This window comes from Halichoeres trimaculatus, unplaced genomic scaffold (genome assembly GCF_033239565.1).
Source record: "Halichoeres trimaculatus isolate MK-OKI-2021-1 unplaced genomic scaffold, fHalTri1.1 fHalTri1_scaffold_13, whole genome shotgun sequence".
Taxonomy (NCBI): Eukaryota; Metazoa; Chordata; class Actinopteri; order Labriformes; family Labridae; genus Halichoeres; species Halichoeres trimaculatus.
Window position 1 is genome coordinate 31,300,349 of NW_027437191.1, and position 22,855 is coordinate 31,323,203.

The 22,855-nt window shown below is 39.3% G+C and overlaps 2 protein-coding genes across 4 annotated transcripts in view; one reads left to right on the forward strand and one right to left on the reverse strand.

Moving 5' to 3' along the window:
• Positions 1 to 3,254: 3,254 nt before the first annotated feature.
• LOC141801573 (toll-like receptor 5) lies at positions 3,255 to 7,569 on the reverse strand. Its single transcript, XM_074684658.1, has 2 exons — positions 7,026 to 7,569; positions 3,255 to 6,397 (listed from the first exon to the last, which is right to left on the reverse strand). The coding sequence occupies exons 1-2, from the start codon at positions 7,068 to 7,070 to the stop codon at positions 4,499 to 4,501; spliced, it is 1,944 nt and encodes a 647-aa protein (XP_074540759.1). The 5' UTR covers positions 7,071 to 7,569; the 3' UTR covers positions 3,255 to 4,498.
• Positions 7,570 to 10,276: 2,707 nt separating this feature from the next.
• LOC141801574 (dystrobrevin beta-like) overlaps positions 10,277 to 22,855 on the forward strand; it is a 41,107-nt gene continuing 28,528 nt past the window's right edge. For all 3 annotated transcript variants that reach the window (XM_074684661.1, XM_074684659.1, XM_074684660.1), the window contains exons 1-2: positions 10,277 to 10,593; positions 18,497 to 18,547. The gene's annotated coding sequence lies outside the window, so the exon portion shown is untranslated. The remainder of the gene's footprint in view (positions 10,594 to 18,496; positions 18,548 to 22,855) is intronic.

The following is a 22,855-nucleotide window of genomic DNA, read 5'->3' on the forward strand; positions in this document are numbered from 1 at the left end:
GTTTTGTAACATCGCTCTTGAGTTGTTTTGTCATATCAGTCCATGAAATCGAGCTTATATGTTTGTAAAATACTGTAAAAATGTGTGTGAGTGTGAATGTGTGTGTGAGAGGGAGAGGGGGGATGGAAGGAAATCTGGAATCAGGAAGTGGAGGAGGTGAACACTGAGCCTGTTTCCATAGCAACCGGACTGTAGGGGTGTTGGAATGGGGATGGAGGGGGTTGTGTACCTATATGTACGTATGTATGTAACATGGTGGGCCAGACTGGCTGAGCCAAAGTCTGACTGACAAAAAAAATCTAATAAAGACGCTGTCATAGACGCCTGCTGATCATTCAGTCTAATTAAAAAAACATTAATTAACGATGAGAGGGGTCTGTACTGCTATTTGGGTTTATATGTGTGAGAGAAAAAGAAGGATAGGGATCTATCTAATTTACTTCATATCTTTGGGATTCCCATTAGCATCACTGAAGTGGAGGATTTTTCGGCACATCATGCAAAATGTATGCTTAAAAACGAGGTGTATCCACAATACGGACCAGAAATCAGAGCTACCACCATTTGAAAAAAAAAAAAAGCTAAACTGATTGACAAAAAGTCAGAAAATGATTACTATCCCAAAAACATTGCATCGTATGAAGCAGGTTTTTTATTTAATCTATTTTTTAAGCAATGCAAGTGGGACACTGTTGAGGGAGAAAAGAGGTTTTTGAGAAAAAAAACAAACAAAGATAAAATAAATAAATTAATGAATAGAAATGGCTAATTAATAAGATACTGAAGTAGGTAATAGCCTTGTGTGATGGGATGGCAGTGGCAATAATGACTACAATCAGAACACATATAACAATAAATATTTAAAATAATGAAATAATAATAATAATATTAATAATAATATAATAATCAAACACTCAGAAAATTAATAGATTAAAAAAATAAATAAATAAAATAAAAAGGGACAAAAAGATGATAAAAGAGCAAGGAAAAGAAAAAAGGAACCCTTGAATGTATAGATATGCAGAAATCAGTAAAAAATAATAAATAGATAAATAAATAAAAATAAAAATCAAGAAATGTTTGAATAAAATCCCAAACCCACTTTTTAAAAATTAATTCCATATTAAATAAATAAATAAATAGAAAATAAAAATAAAAAACAGCAACTATTATCTTCTACCCAATGATCCCAGAGAATAAAAGCCAGTTTGGTTTTGTGTTAGTGACAGAGGTGATGTAGAAAACACACAATGATGGGCAACAGTCAGTGGGTTTGTGGTTACCTGAGATGATGCTGCCCTCTGCTGTTCGGGAAGGGAATCTCTACCAGTAAATCCCCTTGATATGAAGCACTGAGAACCTTTAGTGGCAAGGAAAAACTTCCACCAAGCAGAAAACTCAACAGAACCAGACTCCACCCTGACTGGACTGGGGTTCAAGATCAACATAGGTAATTTTTTTGGCCGTATTTGCCATTTTTGAAAGGAAAGGTGAAGAAAAACAGGAGAATGTGGGAGGTAGAAAGTGAGTTGAACCAGCACCCATGGATCAGAATTATACCCTCTGGATCTGGGGTGCAAAAATTGTTATTTGATTTCACAATACAAAAATACAACTTAAATCAGAATATAATACAAAAAAGGAAGTAAGAATTGTTGAAGAGATAAGTATTGACTTCTACCAGTTTATAAAAGTTGTTTACTAAATTGACTTCTAAGGATACTTGTACTTGCTCTGTGTGATGTATTGACATGATCTTTTCACACCCAGTGGGTCACCAGACACATACTGTAGAGAGCACCGCAAAAAACGGAAATCTTATCAAATGTTTTTGTCTTATTTTAAGTAAAATTTGTCTTATTATACTTGATATGAGCCACATTCACCTGACCAGTTGTTTAAAGACAAAAATGAGGCCTGAAATGCTTGTAACAAGTAAAAAAAAATCTGCCAATGGAACAAGAAAAATGTGCTCAAAATTTGCTTGAAACTAGAATAATGTCTTAATACAAGTAACTTTTGTCTTGTTCCATTGGTAGATTTTTTTTTACTTGTTACAGCAATTCAGACCTTACTTTGTCTTTAAATAACTTAAAATAAGACTTTTTCCTGAACTGGTCAGGTGAATGTGGCTCATACTAAGTTAAAAAAAGACATTTTCTACAGAAAATAAGACCAAAACTCTTGATAAGATTTCATTTTTTTTAAATTTCTGTTTCTTTCTTTTATTTGTCTATTTATTTATTTATTTTTGCAGTGAGAAGTCAAGTATCTTTTAATCTCTCAATAAATTTAGATTTATTCCCCAAATTTGATACATTCTCTGAAGGTGTTCACAACTTTAACAGGATGTCTATTTCTCTTTGGACATCTGTTTTTAGTTTCTCATTTAATCAAAGTTTCAGCGATTCTGTTAAGCTGCTCGTCATGTTGTTGCCAGGCAGAAACATGTTGTGTTTTCACAGAGCTCCATCCTGACCCAGTGATTCTGTTGAATTGTTAAAGTTTGTCCTCCTTTCCTCCTTCATTTATTGCACACGTTGAAGATAATCCAGGTTAACTTTAACTGGAGCAGAAGAAACTGATTTGGGTCACATGGGGTAAGAATGTCCCTGTGTGTCGGACAGCTGTACTTCCTCTTTAAATTTAATACAGACTTAAGAGGCTGAATTATGAATGAATGAATGAATGAATGAATGAACATCTGCTGGTACAATAGTTGAAATGATACTCTACATGAAGCAGTAAATTATGGATGTTTGAATAAAGCACACCTGGTGACAGGTCAATTAATCTTATTTGTATGAAAAATTATTTTAATTTAAGATCTTAGCATCAAGTCAGTGGATAGTTTGGGAAAAAATCCTTTATCAACATTTTGAGGAGGATTGTTGGTGTGAGCACCTTAGATATAACTATTGCACTTTAGTCTAGAGCAAGTAATTTAATCATCGATTTTAAAGACTTTAAGTCGAACTATTGATGTGCACATGGGCTTAAAAAGCACAAGAAAGAGGTTTCTCTTACAGCCTGAAGCCTGAATGCTTCTACAGTGATGCTGCAGCTCCACCTGCTGGCAAAATGAGAGACATGCGCCCACACTTTCTTCTATTGTTTTTTATTTATGAATTCAGTGGATCAGTTTGGTGCTTTTGATCAAACACATACTCATATTTGAGATCAAGAATTAATTTTTAATTGATGATTATAGATATAGAGTCTCAAGAAGCAATAATTCATTAGATCCACAGCTGCATGGAAGTTACAGTGAACAACATAATTTTGTCAGATTTTGATTAAAACAACACATTTGATCGATGATTGTATGTCAATAACAAATTGAGATTTCTTTGAATCAATGTGTGTCAAGAATATATTAATAGAATAACATAATAAGTGTCAACTTGAAGAAAAATGTCCATCAGAGACGATAGCTTGGCCAAATTCTCCACTCCTCCTCCACCTCAGGAGAGGAAATCCTTCCAGCGTGGTGTTTGTGTGGAGATAGATCTTAATTTCCCCATAACAATAGAAGGACAGGTTGATGTTGTCTCCTCTTGGCTCACACCACAGTACAAGCACCTCATTTCCTTCTCCTTAGCTCGCAGGGAAACATATGGCCTAGCACTGGTTAGCATCAACATGCTACAAGCTGCAATCAGCTGATCTGTTTGAACAAAAATAGCAAAAACACCACTGCAGATGTAACCAGTTTGGTGTCAATGGCCAACAAATGACCTTCTTCACCTGTTTCCTGTTCACTCTTAGGAGAGGAAATCCTTCCATCCAATCCTTCTGTTAATGTCTAGTGTGAGCTACGTTAGCCAACTCTCTGTAATAGCATCACACTACTTTGCTTTCTGGTATCCTCTCTGTTGCTGGGTTAGCATGGCTAGCTCTTAGATGTTGTCTCCTCTTAGCTCACACAGCAGTACAAGCACCCCACCTCTTCTCCATAGCTTGCAGGGAAACATAAGGCCTAGCACTGGTTAGCATCGACATGCTATAAACTGCTAACAGCTGATCTGTTAGAACAAAAATAGTGACACCACCGCAGATGTAACCAGTTTGGAGTCAATGGCTGATGAATGAGACATAAAAAGTAATGAAAGACTCCAAATGCAAAAAAAGGTAGAAAAAAAGGAAGAGGGAGCTGCTGCGACAGGAAGCCACGTGAGTGTACAAAGTGTGCGAAAATGGATGAAACATGCAACTGTAGTTTTGGATTTTGGAAGCTATTTCACAACCCCCACTTTGGGAACCACTGAATTACACAACTGAAGAGGGACGTAATATTTGGGAAAGACCAGCACCAAGTGTTCAAAGGTTAAAGTCGATCTAGAGTGTAGCCAAGAGTAGTTATTTCACTGGGAATTTTGGTACTCATTGGACAATCAACTGGCTTGAATAAGAAGTAATGAGATATTTAGAAACTTGACTCTTGGTGAGATTTAAGTTCTTGTTGTGCGCTTCACAGAATGAGCTCTACCAGCACTCTTTAAAACGAGGTTTCATTCTTTTGGACCTGAACGGCGTAATCCACCAAAGGAACTTGATAAAGACTTGAGGGAAACTCACACCTGAACTCCTCTACTCTACCCATGAGGGTAACGTTTGTAGTTTCCATCCAGGTCAGGAAGCTCTCCAGGTTTTGATCACAGTGAAACCGGTTTGATTGTAGATCAAGGAAGCTGAGGGAGTGGAAAGCTGCTGGGTCTGGGGAGGCTATGAAGTTGTTTGATAGGAAGAGAACTTTCAGACTTTTAGGTAACACGTAAGGCTCCAGGTAAGTCAGGGCGTTGGATGAGAGATCCAGCTCCAGGAGGGAGGTCAGACCCTTGAAAACTCCTCGGGGGAGGGTGTGCAAGGCATTGGAGCTCAAATTGAGACCAAGAACATGTCTGAGATTGTCAAATAGATTCAAACATCTCCCCTGAGACCAGATCGTCTGCAGGGAGCTGCTGTGAAGGTCTAAGACTTCCAAATGATTCAACTGAGTTGCAGAAACCTGTCCACCAAGTGTGCAAAACTCGATAGTATTTCCTCCATATAAGAGATTTTTGAGGCGCTTCAGCTGAGTCAGAAGAGTGAAAACATCCCCCAGGTTGGTCAGTCTGTTGTCTGCAATGTTCACGTGCATGCTGTTACTGGCAAAATGTGTGAGACTGAAAACAGAGGAGGGTGTGAGCTTATTATCGTTCAACAGGAGATAGTCCAAACGTGGGAGGGATGCAGGAAAGCCAAGATCTTTTAAAGAGTTTCCTGTTAGAAACAAAAATTTCAAGTTTGGGAGTCCACTGAATGAGTTGTAACCAAGAGCACCGATGTGATTGTAAGACAAATCCAACCCTCGCAGATGTGTCAGAGAAGCAAAAGTGTGGGAATAGATTTCCCCGAGCAGGTTAAGTGAGAGGTTAAGCATTACTAAATGTCCCTGAAGACCTGCAAAGGCGTTCCTGTGGATCTGATTCACTCTGTTGGAGGAAATGTCAATGATTGCAACTTCTTCTAGAGGACTGAAAACCTCTGGTTGCAGCGCAAAAATCCTGTTTTTGGACAGATTCAAGACGTGGATTGAGCTGTTCTTTAGACCTTCGAATGTGTTTCTGTCTGGATCAGGGAGGTTGTTGAAAGAAAGCCCTTTACCAATTGGGCCTGACAGCTTGAGATGGGAGATCTTAGTCCCCTTGATTGCGCTGAAAAACTGCTGTAGCTCAAAAATGCTGAACCAATTGTAGGACAAGTCAAGGGTATCGAAAGACATTCCTCTAAAAGGATTCCCACAGTTCTGCCAGTCGAAACCTTCTCTGGACATGTCCAGTAGGAGAACAGAGTTCAAGTCCAAATTACTGAACTGCTTCCCCTGAAAAGCAGCCAGATCAGACTCACAGATTTTATCGATTCGGTTCAACTTAAGTTTCAAAACGCTCAAATTAGTCATGTTTGTGAAGAACATCGAAGGCTTCAGTCTCTTCAACTGGTTTCCAGAGAGCTCAAGACTCTCCAAGGCGTGCAGAGGTTCTAGAAAGTCCCCCTCCAGTATGGACTCTCGAAGTGAGCAGTACTGGAGGTCGAGACTCTTCAAACCAGACAGCCCAGCAAAAGCAAGAGGCTCCAGTTGAACCCCGCGGTTCAAGCCGAGCTGGAGTTTCCTCAGGTGTTGTTGTCCGATGAAGGAGTTGTTCCCGATCACGAGAGGTAAATGCTGTCCAGTGAGGTCCAGCTCCTGCAGCTCCTCCAGCCCAGACAAGGAGGTGGCGTTGAGCTCACTGATGTGGTTCATCCCAAGGTATAAGTGGGTGATGTTGGGAGGGAGGTGGGGAATCCGGTGGAGGTTCATGGAGGCACAGTTTGCAGTGGAACCGACAATGAAGCATGATGGGAAACATCCTCTTACCTGCAAGAAAGTAGAATATTAGAATAACACACACCTCCGTGAATTTACTGGGTAAACTTTTGACCTGCCAAAGACATATGAAAACAATGTTGTGTAAGGAAACCCTATCATAATGTGACAACACCAAAATGAGACAATGAAATTAAAAGTGTCAAATCCAGATGCATGTTAAGATTTTTGGTTGGCTCTGCAGGTGTTCACTTCATTGTCCCAAACATGTTGTGTAACAGGGACGGACAGAGTGGCAAAGAGGAAATTAACACACAGCCCTTTACAACACAGCTGAAAAATATGATGACTACAGCAAATTTCCCAACTGTAACGAGGCAAAAAGCCGATCAAGGTTACAGATTTTAGAGTGGCACCATGGGAGGCCAGTTCAAGAGGGGCCTACGCCACCTCTCGACACCTCTACTCGTATTCTCACAAAACCGAAATCTTCAAAAAAAATATCCTCAAATTTTAATTATAATTTCAAACTTTGATTATGAGTATATCAGTTGTACCTTGTCTTATGCATATACATAATGAAATAAATCTTCAAGAGGAAATTCTATTTGTAAAGAAAGAAAATGATCATCGAGTATTGCATTTCATACGCTTGAATGTAGCTTGAATTTTTACATACCTGTAAGAAAACAAAGAAGACTCCCACAAGCAGCTTCATCTTCATGCGAAAGATAACGATCCAGTCAGGTCAGTCAAATCTGAGCTTCAATTCTGTTTGAGCTCTTTATATCTCTGAGCGTTTGCATCATGTTAAGCATAAAACTGCAATCACTCTGTAGCATGAACATGACACCAAATGGGACTTCCCTTTTTTTCCACAATTACAAGAGAAAGGGAAGTACCCCAGCATGTTTGCAGACCTACAGTGCTGTTTCCTGTATGTTTGAACGTTGTTTATCAGAGCAGGGAGGGTACATTCTGTCTATGTCTTGATTTTTCTTTCCTGGATCACACTGAAGATGACAAATGTAGTGTGCAATTTCTACACTTCAAAGGTACGTTTTGTATCCTAAGATACGTCAGAGACACTGTCCTCCTGTGAAGGAAAATATCAAAGAATTTCATGTATTTCAGTTCGCAGCATCTGATATCTGTTGCTACAGCCTCGGAATACCCACATTTCTGATACTGCTGACAAAATAAGTGCTTTGGGAGGATTTTGTTGATATCTTATTGGTTTAGTGATGCACTAGAGGAAAATATCTTTCTGTAAGACTAAATTTGGCTGAGAGAGATGATTTCAGATTTCTCTTTGAACATAATGAAACTATAAAAGGTTGTCAGAAAGGCCTCAGTGTATTGCAGTTATACATTTAGCAAATGATGAGTCAACTTATTTTATCCGTCTATCTTTTTATAGTGATAGGCTATTACTACTTAAAAGGTTCAACCACTTTAAAGATGATAAATATGATATGTGACTCACTCTGTAAGTGTAAGATCTGCAGTTGTAGGCTGCAGCTTGTCATGGTTTATTTCCAGAATAGGTCAGTACAAATAATAAGTTGTGTTCTTTTTTTTCCCCAATATAAATCTTGAATAAACCCTTGTAATGTGGACTGTGGTCTGTGATAAATTACCATCATCTGCTTAGCACACTGTAGAGTACAGGTGCGTGCATTTCTGAGGTTGTGTGGTGTGTTCATGTTTTCTTTTAACACGGGGCTGGTGAATTTCACAACCTCTGGAGAATGAAGGTCTGTCAAACACAATAGGCAGAGAGAGACAGAGAAAGGGGAAGGTTGATGGACATTGTGGCAATAACATTGGGTCTAAAAATCTACATTATCTTTCAGTTTACTTTTCAATGGTGAGTTTTGATTAACTAAGGTTGTGAGCCATGTTAGTGTCCATGTGCAGGATCATTTTTGTAAACATGAAGACATAAGAAGAAAAAAAGCACTGTTTTGTTGCTTGTAAAACATAAATATAACTTGAACTAGCATAAAATATCAATACATAATAGTTGATGTAATAGCCAAAGGCCAAAAAACTTTAGTAAATGGTGAACAATGTTGTTACTTTCAAAAATGGACACATTTGTATGGTGGACGGTAGGTGTACGCTCAACAACATGAATGCGGCAGTATACTAATGGACACAGTAAAGTTTTGTAAGTAATTTAATGCTTTTTTTTTCTTTTTTTCTTCAGCTATGATAAATATAGCTCTAATGCTAACGCTATGACATGACAGATTCATAAAGCTAAATATAAGATAACAAATTTCTTCCAGTAAATAAATATGTGCTATGAAGGATATTACAAGGTGAGACCCCTACGAAGCTATTTTAACATAGAGTTAAAAAAAAGATAACTATTTACTTACCTTTACAACTTTTCTATGTCCCTTGGGATAACAAACCTCTTTTAACTTCTGCTGTGTTGTGGCGTTTGCATTTGTGTAGTCGCTTTTGCATTCATGTTGTAACTTTTGCAAATCGTCTTACATCCAGGCCACCGTACATTCAGTATTCATTATTTGTTCAGGATATATGCTGAAATCCTGAGGTTAAATTCAATACCTTTTTAAGACTTTTTTTAAAAAAACTTTTGAAAAGTCTTAAGACCTTATCGTAAGTTTAAGCTGTAGTTAGCAACCGATCTTTGACAGTTATAGTTTGCATTTTAACATACATCAGGTCAACTGAGAAGGAATAACGCTTGAGAGAATAAATGAAACTAAAAGCAATCAATCACATTCCCACAAAAAGTAACAACAGTTATTCAAGGCACACTTGCAGAAAAAAAACAAGAATTTATTTAATCATCGTCAAAATTTAGGACATGTGCATGAGATTGTGTTATTTGCTTTCTATCAGCGTTACATACCGATGACTACTAAACTACTGTACAAACTGAGTTTATTGTCAGATTAGCCTACAGACATGTTGGGCTGCTAGCGCTACATATAGCCTGCGCCTCACAAAATTACAACTTTGCTTGTTGTCACGTCTCAAACAACAGTGCTCCGTAACTGTATTGATAAATAACTTATCTTCTCACATTGTATCCAGTAAAAAGTTGATTTAAACAAAGAAAATTTGTTCCAAAACAAGTACACGCTGGTCTGTGATGAGTGTGACGAGCACCAGGTGCAGTTATTTTTGAAGGTTCAGACGCTGAAAACATTTTTGAACCAGATGGCCTTTCTTTATGGTGGATACATGGAACTGTCCGGCGTGAATTGAATACCAACAAAGTTAAATACCTCATAACATCACGATTAAGACTTTTTATAACTTTTTAAGGGCTTTAATTTTCCCACAACTGATTTATCAACTTTTAATACTTTTTAAGACTCTGCTAACACCCTGTTGTTTAAGTAAGGTAGGCAATTACTTAAATTAATAGCCATCCATTAACATATAGGATAAACCTGGCATGTTCTTACAGCTGAAACATGTAGGCCTAAAATAAAGTCAGCTATCCCCCTCCTCTATCTCAAAATTTACCTTCAGAGCAGTTATTAACAGTGAGTTTAGTGACATTTCTCATTAAAAGTGTCCCTAAATTGTATAAAATGGGTTCCAACACCTTAAACGTTACAGATTTACTGAGACTTACCACAACAAATTGCCCCTTCAGCTGCAGTCGACCACATCGCTAGCATAAACATAACATGAGGCGGGAAAAACTTAATAATCGAACGTTATGATTTAGAACCACAACGTCACAAAAACGTTAGCTTGTTTCTCTCGTCGTAACGGTCAGCCGTTAAAAGGAAGTTGTACCGTCAAACTTTATTTCTGTGTGTGGAGAAAATTATTATATTATTTGGTGATAAACTGCCGTTATTTAGCGTAGAACCAGCCCCAAACAGTTATTACACGCCAATGTTTTGTGTCAGCAGCATTCACTGCTCACTGTCACCGGGTAAGGGGGCAGGACGGAGCGGAGAGGGGAGTGACTTTCTTTCAAAAATAGTACACTTCATCAGGGCAGTAACCGGTACACCAGCAGCGGTGAGCGGTATGGAGGGTGTGAAACATGGTTTAACACGGACGTAAATAACGGGACCTGGAGATATTATTTAATACAAAGACGAAGCAAAGGGAAAAACAGCGAACAGAAGAAAGCGGACAGTTCAAGAAAGAAGGAACTGGGTTACAGCTTGCTGAAGTCAGTGCCACACGTTTCAGTGTTGATGTCGGTATTTGGACACGAATACCTGCCGAAAATAATCCCGGTGAGTACACTTCGTTGTAAATACGTATGTAATGCAACACTGCTAAGCTTCAAAAACAAAAGTTTGGTTTTTGTGTGACTTACAGTGTCGTTTCAGTCGAGTTTAGAGAGTTAAAGCTCACATTCATTTGGTGGAACAAGGTGAACAGGGAGTTAAACTTTTCTGCAATATGGCCGCTCAGATGTCACATCTTCCCAGAAGTAGGCAGAACTAAAATGAGCTTTGACTCAAGTCTTTAGAATTCATGGCAGCTCCACTTGTGAGCTGCAGACCATTGAAATATTGGACTAAAAATTCGTGTCCCTCCTTCCCTGCCTTTGAGGGATGGGGGAAACCAGAGTCTTGCCCACTTTTCAAATCAAAACTACTATTGGTGTTGGACCTGTAACGTAGCTGTGATGTTTCTTACAATGGGAGGAACGTTGCTCCACTCCAAAAGATATTAAATTTGTTTAACCATTACCTTATTTGTCACAAGAAACATTGTCTTTGTTAAATAAATCTCCTAACACACTATATTGCTTTAAATTTCTGTATGGAGCTGGTTGCATCCATTTATATTCCCCTGCAATACTAAAAGCTGAATGGGAACAGATGTTCGACCCTCTTAATAATCAGGATTCCATTTGGGGACATGAAATTATACCCATCAGATGAGCAAAATGAAATGAAACTATAAAATAAATCATATTATCCTTTATTCAATCATTATATATCTGAGCTGCGGTCAGCTGAAGTGATTTATCACACCCCAGCCGGCCAAGAAGCGACACCTGAGAAGGCTTTTTAGGGGCTCTGGCAGAGACTGAAAGCTCTACCCCCATCCTTAATACTCTTTAATGTTATATGGGCAGATCTGGAGTGAATATTTTAAGATCTTCCTGTTGTCCAGACTGCACTTCTCTGTTTTGGATGAGTGTTTCTGACTTCTGGTACATAAAAACTTAAAATAGCGAATAAAGTGGGAGAAAAAAGGGACATTACAACTATTTATTTCTAAAAACTTCAGCTCTTTGTTAAATGAATTTAATTGAGTTGATATTTAAGTAATCATAAGCTTTTTTGTTTATTTCTACCCCTAAAATATTTCACTTTTATCAGGTTATACTTTTGTTTTTGAGTAAACAAAAGAAAACCAACCTTGTCACTTAATTTTTTGTCCTTCACTCCCTTGCATTAATCATACACCAGTTTTTTTCTCCGTTTCTCTCCTCATTAATTTGATGTAAATGCATTTGCAGATGATCCATCATGACGTCTTCTTCATTTCGTCTTTGCGTCTCTGCATAGCGACAGACTTTGGTCGTTGTTGGTTTACAGTAGTGCTGATAGTGTTGCTGTCTCCACCGTGGGTGGGGAGATAATAGCGCTGTGGGTGAAACCTATGATTAGCTGAATAGTCTTCCCCATCCAGCCCCTGGTTTGTATAATTCCCCAGAGTTTAATTATAGTGAAATTTAAGTATTCCTCATTTTGTACGTAGGAGCAGTTAGATGGCTTTCTAACCCTCTTGGGGGGATCTCTTGGCTCATTTACTGTGATGTTTGATGCCTCTGGGCTACTGCTCTGATAGCTTGCTGTGCGCTTTGGTGACTAGTTTACCTGTGGGAAAGAAAAACAAAGTGTGAGTCACTGATTAGTAGTTTGTTTTGAATTCCTCAACTTCTTTCTGAAGGTCGCTGAAACTACCAACATGTCCATCCATCAGTGGATCGACTGAACTTTGGTTTCTCAAACAGTAGACATCACTTTCACTTCCTGCCTCTTTCTTTGTGTCTCTGTCTCACACTCTCTTCCTGTTTACTTCAGTTTCTCAATCTTTCTTTCTTCTTCACATCTTTTCCACTTCTTCCATATTTTCTTTCCTCCTGCCCTGTCTTTGTATTTGGTATGACTGTGTTATGTTGGCGTACCACCCTCCTGACTCAAAGTCAGATCAGTTCAGGTTTCAGACTTTAATAACCTTTGCTCTGTTACTGTTCTGGCTTTGAGAGTCTGATAATGGAGCCACTATGCTCTGCGTTAATACCAGCCCTGTGCTACTGTAAAACAGTGCAAGAGTGTGAGTTGGCAGCAGGGGGGTTGTAAATTAGGGACTTGTAAGAGGTTGAGACAATCAAGAAAGGCTGATTTGAGACGTGGATCCTTACTATTGAGGAATTTACACTAAGAAACCTAATTTTAAATACTTGAAAACTGCATTGAAGCACTCTCACAGAGGTTGTTTTTGTTTTAGAAATCCTTGAAATGGACTGCTGAAGAAGAGCACATACATAATTTGGCACAGATGGCCAATCTGTCAACACAATGTAATTTCTAATCTCCATTTGCTGCTAAATTCCACCCGATTAAGATCTTGAAGAGCTCAGAAAGATGAGGAGGTAAGGACAGTGAAAGTATTTCTCTCAGTTGGGTTATCCTTCTAAATCCACAGAGCCAGTTCAGTCTTCTTCTTTATTTTAAACATTAGTTTCTCCTCCAAACACCCTTGGCACATACCAGCTCCACATCTTAAATGTGTAACCAGAGATGTGTTGCTTCTGTTTTTACCTGCCTGGTGACAACCTCAGGGTCGTGCCAGGTCAGCCGGGTTGTCTCTGACAGCTCAGGGGTTAAAGGTCGAGACTGAGAGATTGTTGGGTTTTGCTTTCAGTTCAACCTGCTGCTGCAGTTAAGGTTTCTCTGTGAAAAAAGGAAGATAACTACAGACAGTATTAATAGAATGCCGTCTAATACGACAATAGGAAACTCTGTAAAAATCATTTGTTTTTCAACCATTACTTGTCTATTGTAGAGTTGTAGAAAGTACTCTGTTCTTTTTCAGTTCAGAGAAAATCTTTGTGATTTGTTTGACATCTAGTAAAAAAGCCAAAAAAGCAGACTTTTACAACATTAAAGATACATACCGGGACACAGATGGGCTAAGGGTCTTGGTCGCGCCTCATAAGGTTGGCTAGAACGGGTGGCCTTGCTTCTAATCCACTCCCACTCTCACCTTGTTTCCTACCCCATCCACTGTCCTTTCCTCTCAAATTAAAGGCATTAAAAGCCCCCTCAAAACTTAAAAAATAAATTAAACAACAAACATACTTACAGCTTGGTTAGAAAACAAAACAAACGCTTGGGTCTGAATAGTTCATTTAGCTTTCTGCACACACTCTTCGGGGTGGATTTTTTTTCTTACTCAGCAGTTTAGAAGATATTAATATCCTGAGTTTGCTAAATAAGAGGCTCAGCTCACGTGACTGGCAGGTCTGGCACCCTGTAGCTGTAAGTGAGGAGGCTCAAAGCCTGTCCCTTGAGACAGCAAGAAGGGATGGGTACTGAATTAGGTACTGTCATAGGTACCAACCAAATTCTGTGTGTATTATCGAGTACCGAGCCACGTAAAATCAAATGGCACCATGTAAAGGTACCTGAATGCATCCTTGTAACTGTGAGGGAGTGGAAGAGTAGACAATTTTCCATGCTGGACATGAACACAGCATCGCAAGTTTATATATTGAAAAATAAATATGTTAAATGAAAAAAACGTTGAGATTTTGTTATTGAACAAATTAATATTTATCATCACATAAACACACAAAAATACAGAAAATACCAATACTAGTTGCCAGGTACTGGGCATTGGTACCATATCGCCTCAAATGTGAAAGGTACCCATCCATAACAGCAAGTCCAATATGGCCGCTGCTGAGGAAAGGCTTCATTATTCTGTATCAGGAACAGATGGATGACATCACGGCGACCACTGTCTGTGTTCTAGCCCTTCAAATTTGAGGATTTACAATTTCTCAACAAAGATAATATCAAGTTTCACATCTTTCACCTTCAATCAGTACTTCACACAATGAGATGGACTTTTTCAATATATGTGTGTATGCAGTTTCTGGCGCTTCTGGATCCAGCTCAAGTGGACACTCACGGAACTGCAGATGCAGCACTTCTGCATTAGCTTCATTCTTTAAGACCAGAGGTTGCTGCTTGTCTCAACTCATCTTTTCAGAAGCATTTTTCTATTCGCTCTGGGAAGTATCTATTAATACTATTAATACGGCCTGTTTGTCTCACAGATGATGTCATACCAGGACCCAATCCGCTTTCCTGTTAAGAGTCTTAATGCATTCCTGGCCATGTTAAAAGCTTAGCCAAAATATTTTAATTTAAGACCCTCTCACAGTTTATTTGGTCTCCATCATACCAAAAACTTTCAGGACACTTGAGACCGAAGCAAACATCTGCGCTCCAGACAGCGCTTTAAAATCCACGACGTTTTTTAATTTCCTGAAAACGTGACTTTTCCAAACATTTTAGAAAACTTGCTACAAAAGTTTTAGAAGGATTTGTGTCTCAGGCCAACCAGCCATACACTCTGTGTTGTGTGCTTCTGTGTGAAGGATAAATGAACCCTCAGGTATTCCAGCTACTTCAGCTTTCTGTAAATATATCATGTACTGTACAGCGCACATACGCAGACATGCAGCGCTCAGGTCCTGTCAGGGCAGAAGGTGAGAGGAGCGAGCAGCTGCGAGTGGTGATGTGGTCATGTGGCATGTGTGTGAGTGTGTGTGTGTGTGAGTGTGTGGTGGTAAACACCCTCTTACCCCTCTTTAGTGCCCCCTCGCCTGCCTGACGCCCCTGTCTGCATTGGTGTCATTGCTGTGTTGCTTCTTCGGTCACACAAAACTTTAGGTGAGTGGAGAGTGGATAAGGGGGTTTCTAATTCAGGCTGTAGTTTGTACATTTTCAATTCAGAGCGTCTGTGTCTTTAAGAGTGTTTGTGTTGGAGTGTGGGAGCAGTTTGGGAGCAGTCTGTTTGTTTTTTACCATTTGCCTCACTCAGGTGGACGGCTCACATACATGAAGCCACTGCTCTGACACCCTAACAGGTGCAGTGGTTGGGTGGTCTTCTGTGATGCATCACTCCTGTCACCCACACACCAAAAACCCCATGCAGTCAGCACAGAGAGGACTTAAAGTGTCCTTTTTTTATTTGTGCAGCTGTTATATCCTGATTTATCCAGCTCACTCACTTCTTTATCCTTTTATTTACACATGGCTGAAAAATAGGATTTGATGACATTTTCCAGCATCATAATCAAGATCGAGTGTGGCATTTCAGTTTGGCACCAGAGGCTAACAGGAACATCATATTCGTGTAACTGATATGCCGACAATTTCCCTGAACCAGATAATGAAATACTGGCCGTGTATCAGTTATCTCTGTGGCTTCTATCCGTCTTGTTTGTGACACCTGCTGACAGGACGTCAGTGTCTGCCTCTTGCAGTTTATCTTTAATGATATTCAGACTGGAGGAAGTTCACACACAGCTGTCTTAAGGTCACATTTTAAGTCTGTTTGACTATTTTCCACTTGTTGGTTGGAGATTTGTTGCAAATGAGCACATGTTCTGCGTTCAGTGAGGTGTGTATTTACTGAACAGCGTTTTAAGTCTTTGTCATGGGTGACTGCTAATCCAGTGCTGCCTGTTGACGTGTGGGTGTGTGAAACCACATTATTTGTTACGTTTTGTTTGAGGAGGATTAGGTGTACTTAGCAGCTGTTTAGCATTAGCTGTCTTGTTGGATAATTCTCTGTTAAACAGTATGAGAAAAGTAAATAAATGCACCACAATGAATGGATAGATGGCTTCATTTACAGCGTTCATTCCTTGTTTGGGTTTAGAAACAGACTTTATTCAAGGAAAGCATTTTTTTTTCAATCTGTGTAACGGATGATCACTAGCAACAGCGCTAGATGAACACATTAGCTTAAAAAAGTTGGCCTTAACAAAGAAACACAGTGTAAAAGTAAGATCTAATCTTCATTTGCTTCAAACACAAAAGCAGGCCTTGGCAAGAGTCACATCCTTATGACAGTGGGTGATAGTGCTCATGGGAAACGTAGTCCTCATCCCAGAAAAACACTACCGATTCTAGCCACAAATGTCACTGCAATCAACAGCAAATGGATAGTCTTGACATCACCTTTAACTTGGGGAACACATGTTTGGGATAGTGCGTAGTTGGCGGCTAGTTATGTGAAATAGAATCCCAGCATTAAGCTATCAGTGGTGTTCAGAGGAATTAGCGTGCTAGCTTCCATTAGCATGTTTACCAACATGATACTATTGGAAGCTAGCGCTTTTAACCAACTTTATGGTCTAATGTGAAAAAGCAGAAGGAAAATGTAGACGTCTTTTCTGTGGATTAATCTGATATTTTGTATGTTATCCAGAACACTGCAGAACCTCCAGACAGCTGGAGTCTGGAGATCAAGGAGTTCCTTAGATTCCCACCCCAATGATGAGCCTCTCCTTATTCTTGTTGAGGTGTAAAAATCTCAAACCTGCTGACTGCGCTCATTATATCGATTAGTTGTTCTAGTCAAGCTCAGTGCAGTCTGGTTTGTTTTATTTTGAAAGTCACTGGGCCGTTTAGGATGGTTTCCGTTCATGACTTCCTGCTTGATCTGCTTTTTGTAAACTGTGTCACAGACCCTGGCATCTGGCAAAATCAAGAGGCTTGGGTATCTGCTGCAAACTGCCAGAGCAGGGATGCAGCTAGACTGCAACAGAGTGGATCCAGTCTGAGTTGACACATTGACTCAAATGAAACCTACCTGATCCAGTACCGTGACAAAGTGGAGATGGACTGGTGACACATAGATTAGAATAGAAAAGAAAATACTTAAATTATATCTGAGGAGAAATTCAGGAAGTGTCACAGCAGCAATCAAGAAAACAAGAGTAAGAAAGTGTTTTGAAAGTGCAAAAAGCGCCATAAGAAAATAGATGCTGACAGCTTGTCCATCATTGTCCAGTCAGCCAGCCTCCACCTCCACAGGGTCCAGGACTGAGCTTCTTCAGCAGTCTGTTCAGTCTCTGTCTCCTGGATCCTGTCTGCTCACAGCAGGTGAAGCTCTTTCAATGTGGCGTTGGTGTCCGGTGTTAGCTCTGTTAGCCATCTCTATGAATAGCATGATGCTACTCTACCTCCTGGTATTCCCTCTGTTGCTGGGTTAGCACGGCTAGCTTTTCCATCTTATTGGAGATTGATCTTACATTCCCAATATTGATGGAAGGACAGGTCCATGTCATCACTTCTTAGCTCACACCTGAAAACCACCACATCGTCCTCACCTCCTTCTCCTCTCCTTGTGGGAAACATCCGGCCTTGCACCAGTTAGCATTGACATGCTACAGGCTGCTCACAGCTGATTTTACATGTAAACAGAAAATTTTCTGACAAACACAGGAGCAAAAGTAGTAAAAATATCACTGTAAACAAAACCTCTTCTGCTTGCTTCACTTACTCTCTGTGCTCTTGTAAAAACAACTTTAGCATGTGGTGGCTGAAAGTCATAAGACAGGGTTTGTACTTCTTCTTTCTTTACTGTAATGCCTCTCTTTGTGTTCTTGGCCAACAGTAAAGTAACATTAAAGCTGTTGATAAAGCACTCAGTTGAACAGGGTTTTGAAACTTCTTTAGCTTTATTATCTATATTATTGAAATGCATTGATTTCCTGTGATTGATTTGGTGGCAGACAGAGTAAAATGTAGACGTGTAATGACTGTTTCCCACCTTAAACACCCTGGATATTAGAGGCTGTTTGCTGGCTCTTAGGGTGAGCAGCGATCAGAAAAGCCTTTATCACATCAGCTTGTTACACAGCTGACCTAATTTATTTATGACGCTGTAAAAAGATAATATTTCTTTTGATTGAAGCCAGAGCAATCACGCTCACAAGTCTAATCTCTTCTAGAAATGAGGGGAGTGTGTGAGTGGGAGTGTGTGTTAGTGTGTGTCCTCTGCTGCTCACAAGGAGCCTTTGACCTGGTTGTCCAGGCACTGAAAAGACTTTTCAAATTGTCTTTCTCTTCTCTCTGTCTCCTCTGCCAGACGTCCATTGTTGAAGCTCCTCTGTCCTGTGTGACCCCCTGACACAGAGAGGTACGACACACACACACACATACACACACACACACACACACACACACACACACACACACACACACACACACACACACACACACACACACACACACACACACACACACACACACACCATCTACTGTACATGTACCTTACTCGGTATTTACACTCATACTTTTCTTAAGCCAGAAGTTAAAAAGTGTGTGTCGACTCGCTGCCTCTGAGTGTGTGTGTTCAGAGCAGTGTGTGTCTTGTTTGTGTTTGTTTCTGTCAAGCTCAGCAAATGTCAGCCATAATAAAACACCATGGTGTAACAGCAGAGTGTGTTGCCACCCACACAAATGAAAAAAGCCAACACAGCGCACAGTAATCAGCTGTGCATACATCTACAAATCTGTCAACTTCTTTTCTTTTTCCCTCTGATTACTGCTTCTTAAATCGAGTCCCTAATGAGAGGACAAAGCGCTGAGTGTGTCTTTAATCAGGCATCAGTCAGTCACTAACTTCAGTGTTTGAACGGAGTGTGTGGAGGTTGTTATTTACACTGCAGATGAACATGGCAGTTTTGTTAAACTTTTTGGCACTGACAGAGAAGATTTGGCTAATTTTTCAAGGGTGCAACATTCATATTTTTTTCTATCAGCTGCTATCAGCTCAGTTGCTAGCCCCGTTAGCTCGTGGATGTATAAAGACTTAAATTACAGTCCAGGAGGTCCGTGTCCGATGAACCCTGTTTTCGTTAACGGTTAAAATAAAAATAATCTGTGAGTATTCGAACATTTGTTTGTTAGATATTTAGAATATTCAAATACAGGAATTACTGAAAATTCATTTCCCTATACCCTTCACTTTTTGAAGTCAGTAACTGTGCAGCAGTCACATTTTACTTTCTAGAATTTTTGTTTCTTTTTTTTGGGGCCAACCTTTGTACTCAGTGATTGGGAAACCAGCAGCCGAGCTGTTCCTGGCTCTGACATCGTCAGGAGGAAGAGGAGGAGGGGGTTAATTATATCTAAGATGATTTAAGGCTTTCAGGGTTATTATAGGAAGTGAACCTCACTGACCAAATGTTCCTGCATGTCAACTATACACAGATACACAGACAGACAGACATGTACAGACGGACAGACAGGCTGTAGTTACCACCAAGGCCGCGCTGGAAATAACAGTTTACTCACTGTGGGAGTCCGCTGTGGTAGCCGGTGGCACTTTTGGAAACGGTCATAGCTTTATTTGGCTCGTGTAACATCCAACACCTCCTCCATCAAGTCAAAATTAGTGTCAGCAACAAGCTTTTCATTGACTCACACACACACTCACCTGTTTGTCTGCTGTACTTATAACACCCTTTTTAAGTTTTGCTTTGTTCTCAGAACATAAGGACTCCTCTTCTTGGGTGATACAGATGGATTATGATTTGTTGAAACAGGTTGCAAATGGTGGATCCACAATACCTTACACAGAGAGACTGCATGGACATTGGTGCTTAAAAGTTGTTTGACTTTTACCCAGGGGAAAGTTGTGAAGACATGTGACATACCTGCATGGAGGTACGCGCTGACAAGCAGGGGCACGTCCAGATTTTTTTGACTGGGGTGCCCCAACAAGAGCACTGATTTATGCAGGGGGGCGTGAAGTATGTGAGACCACAATCCAGTAAAAAGTGTTTATTTTTGCAAGCATGTACCACAAATAAATATCAGCAGGTCACAGTTTTGACAAAAAAGGGAAACCTGATTAAAACCACGCTAGACAAAAATGCAGTTTTTTTTTTCTAAAAAGGGTATTTGAAACTTAAGCTAAACTGAACAGTAATGTAGTGCACTAGAAAATGTGCTGTAAAGCTTTTTAGTTGTATTTAAAAAAATGTATTGAAAAAAAAATAAAAATTGAAAATAATAAATAAAAATAAATGAATGAATGAATGAATGAATTAACTACAAAAATTGATAAAAAAAATAAACATATTCATAATTAATTTTTAAAAAATTATTAAAAATAAATAAATTATACATTAATTTAAAAATAATTAATAAAAATAAATGAATTAATAATTGATAAAAAATGAATGTATTAATTATTAATTCAAAAAATACAAAATAAAAATAAATGAATTAATAATTAATTTGAAAAATAATTAATTACAAATAAATGAATTAATAATTAATTTGAAAAATAATAAATAAAAAGCTAGTACAAAAATATTTTTTTTACAGCTATCTCTAAGGCGAGAATTCTTTTAAAACCCAGCATATGCACTCATTATATTGTCCGTTGCAATTGCAAAATATTGGCAAGTATTGCTTTGTAGCAAAGGTTGAAAGGACAAAACTCACATTTTTCACATATTTGTTTGTTTATTATAATGCAACAGTGTCTGCTGGCCAGCTTAAGCTTGCATGTCGACTGGAAATGGGGAAACTTCCAGCTTGGCTTCGTGTAGGAAAAACAAAATCTGCCAGCTGCAGCTCAAAATCTCTCTAAAAATTCAGCTAAGACGCCAGATTTCAGGGTTTTACCAGCAGGTCCCACAAAGAGAGGTTCTGCGCTGGCTGTTTTTTTTTTTTTTGAGGAGAAGCTCAGGGTCAAATGATTCATTATTTAATCAAAATACTACTTATTACAGGGAGCCACTGGCGCCAAAAGCTATCAGAGGTCGCTGAGGTCATAGAAGTCGTGGCTTTAGGTTTTAATATCACCATAGCAACTTTACAAAAACACCAGGAAGTGTTTTTTAAAGCTGTGCAGGATGTTGATCCCTCAGGACATCAAAAATGAATTCACTATTTTTTTTTTGAAAGTTAAATTATTACACCTCCAAAGAGGCTTAGAAACACATGAGTTAGAGTTACACAATGTCCCCTAAACATTTTAAAACTACTTTTCCTCACACATACATACATATACATAGCTAATTCCAGCTGTTTCTGGTGTTTTCTACCGATCAGAACTTTAAAGTTTAAGAAGCTAAAGAGGAAGTAAAGAGGTGAACTGTGAGTGAGAAACATCAGCAGCTCAACAGCTGTATGAGGATGGATGAGGGCGCGGAGGAGAGAGTGACACAGACTGAGAAAGCAGAGGAATCCCTCTTTTGTCTGAGTGAAGCTCCAAGTCTCCTGGGAGGCTCTCAAATCCTCTCTGGAATGTGTGTGTGTGTGCGTGTGTGTGTGTAAGTGCCAATTTCTTAGAAACTGAGTGTGTGTGTGTGTGTGTGAGGGGGTTGGCTTGTCACCACATTTATACAAGGAATGCAAATATTTGTGAGTGTGTGCGCTCGTGTGTGTGTGTGGGTGTGTGTGAGTTTCAGTTTTCGGGTGTAGCATAGCTGGTAACCATGGCGATGGATATCCTCTGGTGTTTTCTCTGTCACCTGACAGCTGTGGTTCACTCTCATAAAGCAAATCTCCCATCTCCAGCTCAACTTTCAGCTTTCTATCTATGATTTCATTTTCTTTCTTTCTTTGCTCTTTTTTATCATATTTCTTTCTTTCTTTCTTTCTTTCTTTCTTTCTTTCTTTCTTTCTTTCTTTCTTTCTTTCTTTCTTTCTTTCTTTCTGTCATTCCTTCTTTCTTTCTTTCCTTCTTTCTTTCTTTCTTTCTTTCTTTCTTTCTTTCTTTCTTTCTTTCTTTCTTTCTTTCTTTCTTTCTTTCTTTCTTTTTTTCTTTCTTTCTTTCTTTCTTCCGTTCTTTCTTTCTTTGATTGCTCCTTTTATCGTATTTCTTGTTTTTGTCTTAATCTATTTTTCACCAGCTGCAATCCATCCATACCATCACTCTCTCTACAACAACTTCATTTCTTCATCCTTTCTCCCTGTCTTACCTTACTCCCTTCTTTTTCTTTCCTCCTTTTCCCTTCCTTTTTTTATCCATTCCTCTTCTTCTTATTACTCCTTTTCTTTCTCCTCCGTCCTGTCCTCCACCCTCCTCCCCTCCTCTTCTCGGTGCCCTTGTTGAGTGGTTGAAATGCCAGCCCGAGGATCAGATTTCATCAGCTGTTCTCATTAATGTGTTTATTCAACACGCACTCGGCTCATCCTCTGGTGGCCTTGAGTCGGACTCTGTCTCCTCTAGTTTGTGGGTGTGTCGGTATGTTTACAGTAGACCTGCGTGTATAAATAGGCTGAGTTATCTAACTACTGTGCCTGTCAGTGTAACAGTTGTGTTTTCTGTCCATCTGGACTCTAACGAGGCTCCTCTGTCAGGATGGCTCGACTTTAAGTCTCTTTCCACCAGAGACACAGTTGGAATTGATTACTGCTGCTCTTTGAACATTTTGCAGAGCACGTTTCCTGTGAATGAACTGAAACGGAAGTGCGTTGAGTCAAC

Coding starts and splice junctions, on each gene's coding strand:
- LOC141801573 (XM_074684658.1), bottom strand. CDS start 7,070: ATGAAGATGAAGCTGCTTGTGGGAGTCTTCTTTGTTTTCTTACAG. Junction 6,398..7,025: donor TCTTCTTTGTTTTCTTACAG/GTATGTAAAAAT, acceptor ACTTTCTTGCAG/GTAAGAGGATGTTTCCCATC.